The sequence below is a fragment of the Chiloscyllium plagiosum genome, unplaced genomic scaffold, assembly GCF_037043375.1.
Source record: "Chiloscyllium plagiosum isolate Xiang-an unplaced genomic scaffold, Cpla_swu_hap1 HiC_scaffold_35, whole genome shotgun sequence".
Lineage (NCBI taxonomy): Eukaryota > Metazoa > Chordata > Chondrichthyes > Orectolobiformes > Hemiscylliidae > Chiloscyllium > Chiloscyllium plagiosum.
This window is the reverse complement of record NW_028270173.1, coordinates 66,318,856-66,327,013: the sequence shown is the minus strand read 5'-3', so window position 1 is coordinate 66,327,013 and position 8,158 is coordinate 66,318,856. Positions and strand designations below refer to the sequence as shown.

General features: G+C 38.3%; 1 protein-coding gene across 1 annotated transcript; it reads left to right on the top strand.

Moving 5' to 3' along the window:
* The first annotated feature begins 5,032 nt into the window (after positions 1–5,032).
* Positions 5,033–7,387, top strand: LOC148141078 (putative G protein-coupled receptor 139). Its single transcript, XM_087979078.1, has 2 exons — positions 5,033–5,102; positions 6,483–7,387. Exons 1-2 carry the CDS (start codon positions 5,033–5,035, stop codon positions 7,385–7,387), a joined length of 975 nt encoding a protein of 324 aa, XP_087835204.1.
* The last annotated feature ends 771 nt before the right edge of the window (positions 7,388–8,158 follow it).

Genomic DNA, 8,158 nt, shown 5'->3' with positions numbered 1-8,158 from the left:
CGTCGCCCTTTATAATGTGACCAAATAAAATTTCATAAAACTGCAATATGTCTTGTCATGTTTCCAGAATCAATTCCCTTTAATTCTAACAACCTGCTATGGTCAGATGATGAAGCCATGTCCCTAATGTAATCCGGGGTTTCTGGTTTTTTCGTCTAATGACATTACCATTATTTTATCATTACAATGCAGAGAGCAACTGATTTTCCAGAATATTCATCGTTTCAATTAAGGGAAGTCTAAACACAAGTTTTATATGTCTTTAGGATCATTATATCACTTTTTATACAATCCCTACCGTGTTGGAAATGACATTCGGCCCACGAAGTCCCTCCAAAGAATATCCCACCCTGGGGCAACACCTTAGATTTCCTATGAACAATGCACTTATCTACATATACGTGGTTACTACGGGCAATTTAACATGGTTAATGCACCTAATTTTCTCTTTTATTTAGTATACTTTATACTACATTCGACATGATTCCTATTTACATCCGGTTTCATTTCAGCAGGTAGCCTGACTCATAAACAATACATTTATAAGGAATCGAATATTGTATTTGAATGATTCTAATGCATTGTCTAATAGCATATGACGTTGGTCGTGTATATGCAGCAATGACGGGAACAGTGATGGTAAACCATTGTAAGATTAGATTATGCCACTTGAAATTAGATCCTCTCAATTCACATTTTCGATTACTTATAAAAGCCTCGCTATGAGCCATTCACATCTCGACTGTAAGGCTCAGGAATTCAAAGCACAGTACTTAAAAACATGATCTGAAAATAGAACGAAAATATAACAACTACAAATGTGCTAGTGTTTGAAAGTCTGAGTACACATCAGCAATAATGATGTTGGTGTCGGGACAAATGATTGTCTGGTGCTCAATTTATCTTAGCAGCTCGTATTACGACTACCACATTTTTACACCTGTCTTCCTCCATGATTTTGCCCATATATCAAAACTTCCTTTCTCATTGAAAGCTTTTTCAGTTAGCTTAGAGTCATAGAGTCATAGAGCCCTACTGAACGGAGATCCCGTCTGGTCCATAACAATAAACTGTCCATTCATCCTAACTCCATTTCCCTGCACTTAGCCCACATCCTTCTAATCCTTTCTTGTCCATGTATTTGTCCAAATAACTTTTAAATGTAGTTAATCTACCTCCACAATCATTTCCACTGGCAGCTCATTCCACATGCATGGCAGGAAGCAGTGGGTAAAATTGGAAGGATGCTTGTTTGACTGAAGGTCTGTGACGAGTGGAGTGCCTTGGGGGTCGGTATTCGACCCATTACTGTTTGTTATCTATATCAATGACTTGGATGAAAATGTACAAGGTATGATTGGTAAGTTTGCTGATGACATTAAAATAGGCCGTATCGTGGAGAGTAAGGGAGGTTATCACAAATTGCGATACGACCTTGATCATTTGGGGAAATGGGCTAAGAAATGGCAAATGGAGTTTAACCTCGAAAAGTGTGAGGTTTTGAATTTTGGAAAGTCAATTCAAGATAGGACTTCCAAATGAACGGTAAGACCTTAAGGAGTGCAGTGGAATAAAGGGATCTTAGAGTTCAGGTTGACAGTTCTCTGAAAGTGGAGTCACAAGTGAACAGGGTAGTGAAGAAGGCTTCTGGCACACTGGCCTTCATCGATCAGGGCATTGAGTATAGAAGTTGGGAGTTACATTGCAGTTATATATAACATTGGCGAGGCCGCACTTGAAGCATTCTGTTCAGTTTCAGTCACCTTGTTATCAGAAGGATGTGGTGAAACTTACAAGGATTTTTCCATACAAGCGTATGAATTATGTGGGTATAGCCACAGTCTTACCAGACCATATGGGCAGCTCTTTTATTAGCGAGAAGCGACTGGTTGTGATTTAACCTGTGGGCCACCAAACCTCTGGCGAGGGAAGAGGTTCATGGTAACGTCAAACCGGTGGTGGGAATTGAACCCATGCTGTTAGCATCACACTGCTCTGAAAATCAAACAATTGAGCTATCTAATTCCTGATGTATGAAGTATAAGGATAGGTTGGAAGAGCTAGGACCTTTCTTCCTTTGAGCATCGGAGACTGATGGGGCAACCTTTCAAGGTGTATGAGATCATGAAAAGCATGGATACGTTGAAATCACTCAGTCTTTTTCCCATGGTTGGGGAATGGAGGACTAGAGGGCATTAGTTTGAGGTTGGGGAGAAAGAATAATTAGTAACGTGGGGGGAAGCTTTTTTACACAGGAGGCGATACGCATTTGGAAGGAGCTGACAGCGGAAATGGTTGAGGCAAGTTAATTCATTCCACTTTAAAGACATTTAGACAAATACATAGATAAGAAAGGAATAGAAGGATATGGGTCAAGTGCAGGTTAATGGGGTTAGCGAGGACGAGCATTTTTTGGTTCACATGGACCAGTTTGGGTAAAAGTGCAGTACGCCTCTGAGTGTCAATATCTCTAAGAGATGAAAGTGGTGTTGCTCTCGTCATGCTATCTTAAACAGAGATTTATTCCCGAGTTTTAAATTTTACTAAATAGAGTACTGCACTCACTGATCAATTTCACCCCAAATTTCGATGCAGTTCATTTGCTAGCTGGGGGGATTATCAGTCTGCTCAGTTTACTTGATAGCTGTTTTGTGATGGAAAGAAACATAGACGCCTTGGGTTTTGTTTTGTCACTAGCTGGGATTGCTATGAACCACTGTTCATCTCAACTTCTGTCCTCACCTGATCCGTGATGGCACTCAGATGAACTGACCGCCAATCTCAATTTAATGACAGAGCAGCCCTATGATACTCGAGGACTCTGACCACTTTAACTGTGGCTCACGTCAATCATTCATGTCGAGGTTAGCATAGCCATGTTTGTTTTAAGTTTAACAATTTGAGGATAATGGGCGTGTCTGTTGGAGACAGTCTTCATTGTGAAGACATGGACTTTGCCTCAATAAAATGTCTTATGGAGCTGCAACAACCACACCCCATTCCAGACGTTAAGCCTCAGTGAGTGAAATATTATAAATATTGGCACATATCAGTTAACTCTTCTGTAGCATCGCTTCTGCAGTCCATAAGCATTTAAGGATCTATTGACATACACAATACAAGCATATGTTTGCCATTCCTCTTCCCTGGGTGCTTTGCAAATTCTTAAGCTTACGATTCTCGGGATTGAATTATATTCAGCCTACAGATTTCCCCTGTCCAGTTGAATGATGCAAGTTGGAGAACTGCAATTTCTATTTGACTGGCATAGAATCATACCAACCCAATCATTTGGTCCATTGAATCAACACCAATATTCTGATGAGCATCTCTCACACACCCAGACTCCTGTAACCCTATATTTCCCATGGCCAATCCACTGAACATGTGGACTCTCAGAGGAAACCGGAGCACTCGGAGGTATCTCGCATAGACATGGGGAGAATTTGCAAACCCCACAAAGACAGTCGCCTGTGAGTGGAATCAAATCTGGGTCCCTTGCACTGTGATGCAGCAGTATCAAGCACTGAGTGACCAGGCTGTCCATATCATCATGCCAACATTTGTGTCACTTGAAAACTTCTCCCAGGACGATGGTTCCGGCCAGACAAAAGATATTTGGTACATCTCGTCAATTTCCAATGGTTCTGGATAGGATTTGTATTTACTGGCAAGCCTGGAGGTAAAAGGTGGAAATAGTACCACCTTTAAAAAAATCAACATGTATAAACCAGTTTTGTTGCATTTCTGATGGTATTTACTGAAGAAAAGTGATTTGTTCCTCCTTTTTTTTGAATTCACGCAAAATACAGGATAAAACCGCAGTGGAAAAATGGTTTTGAATAATTCCAATCCAGGGCAAGTTCATGAATCTGGAGCAAAGCAGTCTCTAACTTCAACAAGGAACACACCCAGCAGATTTAGAATGAAACTCCCGCTCGCAATGTTCTAAGATCATGTATTTAGAACAGTTTTCAAAAACAGCAACGCTGGGAAAGGTGCAAGTTTACTCTGGAATTTGCATGGGAATATCTAAGCAACACTGAAGAGAAAGAAAAGGAGCAGAAACAAAACTGTCGAATATCTGCTGAAGGTGAAAACATCAAGTTAATAACCGCATAAGTTAATCGTGAAGCAGCACTAATTCATATTAAAGCTCATGCGACCTATTCAAAAAAATCAAAAGCAGTGTGGATATGGCTTGGGTTGGGAAGAAAGTTAATTTCCCCTTTGTATTGCACATTGAAACGTTAAATAAAGGTAAACTTCCGTACAGAAGTAGGTTTCCCTTGTATCTTAACGAAATAAACTCCCACGTGAAAGAAAATAAATATTTTCAGTAACGTTTACCCTGCACCGTCCAAATACACTTTACCGGACACTTGTGACTACTGCCTATAATGACAGGAAATGGTTTATTTTGTTTTCCGTCTGTTTGGAGATTTCAGGCCGCGTTCGTTCAAAAGTAAAAGAAATGTTTATTCAGAGAGTTTTGACGAAGAAATATATAGCCATCTTGAGCTGCTAAAGAAAAATGACAGAGCGAATCATATTCCTGGCTTTGGGCAAAGGAATGCTGTGAGGTAATTTCAAAGTGCTGTCCTTGTTAGAAGACAACTGAGAGTTGAAGAAATAAAGATTTGATTGAAGTTAATGAACTTTTCGACATGAGTAAGAAACAATACAAAATATAGGCTTGTGATATTTTATAGTCAGTGATATTTTCTAGCCTAAAATATGTTTCAATTAAAGTTCTGAGAATCTTCAAAAAATATAACAAACTTGCTCTGTTTTGCACAGGTTGTATTGAGTCATCGTACCGCATGACAATTAGCGAACTCATTAGAGTGAAAATAGTTTAGTTCAGTCGCTCTTTCGTTGAAGTGTGCATAATATCTATGTCCACATCACGTAACTGACACTCTCCAGAGAGGAAAGCTTTAGCATTATAGGGACTCATCGACAGGTTGCTCTCATTGCGTCCTCATTCTCCTGGAATACACGCATCAGATTTTGGTTGTTAATTGGAGAAATGCAATACCCAGTTATATACCAAATAGACCTAATTTACTATCCCGTTCTTGCAGCCATTGGCATTCTGGGTAAGGCCGTGGAAAGAAATAACAGTGTTTATGTCAGATTTTAACTGTTTACTGCTAATTGTTGTCTTTTGTTTTTCGCCAATGTTCTTCTTTTCAACGTTTCACAGAAAAATAGTCCCAAAATTCAAAGCTTTACTGTTTAGAATTGTGAGATGTCTAACAATTGTATTGACGCTGGAGCAGAAACAAGAAACTATGCTTGCGTGATACATGATCAAGAAATTGTGTTTAACTTTTATTATCGATCAGCTAGTTTGATTTCATATAATTTCCTATTTATATCATATTTTATTGCAGTGCTTAGAAGTCATTTGATTGACATTTTGTTTGCTTTTATGGTTGCCTGAAGAGAACATGCCTTCTCTAAGCAACATTCTATCAACCACATGATTAACCAACAATATTTTATCCAATCAACAGTATTGGATAAAGAAAACTTTGTGCTTTGATGTTACCAAAGAAGCGAACTTTATTTGTTTCACATGAAACATATTGATCATTTGAGGACACCTTCTTCTGCACAGCTTCTAAAATCCAGATGATCAAGCGCAGCAGATGGAAATTGAATCAGATGCAAGTTGCCATCCAAGTTGTTTTCATTCACAGTTGCTTAGTCAAAATTCAGGCAACTTCCGTGAAATGGAACTGTCTACATCGCTTCATGCAGTGCAATGCAATTGTTTAATAAGACAGCTCACCAACTCGTTCACCTGTGCACGAAGGAATGGCTCACAAATCATGGTCTTGCAAAAAACACTATGTCGCATTAGTGATTTTTTTTTTACAAACTCAGACATTTAAGGCTTACCTCTACGCAGTCTTGATGTCGTCAATTTCGTCCCAATTTGTGAGGCGCACATGATCAGATTATATAATTGCATAAAAGTTGACCTTGTTAACTTCAAACTAAAAAGGAATTCTGATTAAATAAACCATAAAAGAATGTCAAAGTATAGGCATAGAAGAAATTACAGGGCATGAGAAACAGGTTTCATGAAAAATACAATAGACTGCTCGCAAAAAAGTTTCAAATTGTGCTGTATTCCAGCAGTGTCCAAGGGCTTCTTTACACTTAGTGAAGATAATTTGGTTTGAATTGACATGCTGTGTAATTTATACATTCTCCTCTGGAACCCTTTCTTCAAACAGTGTGCAATGCTGGTTTTGATTTCTTTATCCCAGTACAATTTAACATAAACAACTTCTTTGCAATTTGTGCAACTTTTGAATCAATTTTCATTTTGTACAATAGCAAATTATTTCGCTGCTTAGAAACAATAGTCAAACATTCAATATTTTATTTTATCTTAAGGTGCGTGCATTTTCAGAAAAAATGTGGAATGGACTTCAAGTCAATGATATGATTCTTGTTTCTTTCAGTTAATTTAATTGCAATTCTGATCCTGATTCGACGCAAATGCGGTCTTTCAAAATGCATCACGGAATATCTGGTGGCTATGGCAGTGGCTGACCTCACAGTAGTAATTATCCATGTTATATTGCACCGAATTAATATCATGCACCTCTCAATTAGGTTCCTGTTTCTAACTCCTGTGTGTTCTATAAATACTGTTGCATATATAGTTGCAGTAGACTGTTCTGTCTGGTTTACAGTTGCATTCACTTTTGATCGCTTTGTTGCTATCTGCTGTCATAAAATGCAAACAAAATACTGCATAATGAAAACAGCCAGAGTGGTCATTGTCTCTGTCTTTGTTGTAAGCTGCCTGAGGACTGTTCCCTTTTACTACATGCTCGAACCTACCATTATAATCGACAACGTGCCGTGGTATTGCACTGTGACAGCTGACTATCTCAATTCACGCCTGTGGAAAGTATTTGAATGGATTGACAGCATCATTACCCCTCTCTTACCAATCCTTCTAATATTTCTGTTCAATGTTCTAACTGTCAGACATATTATCATGGCAAATAGAGTGCGCAGGGCACTGCAAAAGGTCAGTGATGACCACAGAGATGCAGAGATGAGGAATCGGAGAAAATCTATGATTTTACTTTTCAGCATTTCTGTCAACTTTATCTTATTATGGATACTGTATGTTGTGTATTCTTTAAAGTGGCCAGTGTTTAATTTCTTTTACACGGACATATATTACAGCAGCCCGATATATATAGTGCAACAGGTTGGTTTTATGTTGCAACTTCTCAGTTCCTGCACAAACACTTGCATTTATGGACTGACACAGAAGAAATTCAGGGAAGAGCTCAAGAATGGGTTGAAGTATGTGTTTACAATGAAAGGCATGTTAATTAAAAAATGGTAACTACAATTCCCTGGATCTGGTTTGAACATTGCATTTTTAAAAAACTCTAGAAACCATTTCTGGATGATTGAATTATAACTAAATGTTAACCTTGTCCTGAAAGAAAGAGAGGTGTTCAATTATGTGCAGGAAATATATTACAAATAGATATTAATTTGCCATAAGTAATGGCACAGGACGCCAAAAGTCTTAACATTCACTTAACATGAAAAATGTTGACCCAAGATTGACAATTAGAACTAAAACACTTCATGAAGATAAATAGTGTGAATGATATATTAAGCAGTGGTATGCGAAATGAATAATGTCACTTGGAGGGTGCTGTCCTGCCTTGGTCGACAAATGCAATGATTTCTTTTCAAAAGCAAAAGAACATAACTGAAATGTTAAAACTGCAGAAAAGGTAACCTTGTCAAAAATAGGTGAACATGGACTGAAATGATATTAAGGAGCATGTATGCCAGCTCATTCCACACGTCCATGCAAGTGGTTCTCCTAAAATTAATTCACTGAACAGCCGAACTGTGACTGATGTCTACGTTGAAGGTTAATTTTATTTCTTGAAAAATCTCTTTCAACATGGACATGGCTGCTTTCGAAACCGCCACACTTTGGCAATAGCCGTGTTTGGTTTTAATGCCTCTCTGCTCCACTTTCCCGTTGCCCTGCATTGTCTTGCTGGTTTTCCTCAACAAATGTGTAAATTATTATACTTGAAATTATCAAGAATCATCCTTCTGATGTATTTTTCACAGCTTCACTTCAATATGA

What these genes read in the sequence shown, in the direction of transcription:
- LOC148141078 (XM_087979078.1), top strand. Translation starts at nt 5,033, where the DNA reads ATGCAATACCCAGTTATATACCAAATAGACCTAATTTACTATCCCGTT. An exon ending in TGCAGCCATTGGCATTCTGG is followed by an intron (nt 5,103 to 6,482) that starts GTAAGGCCGTGG and finishes TGTTTCTTTCAG; the next exon opens with TTAATTTAATTGCAATTCTG.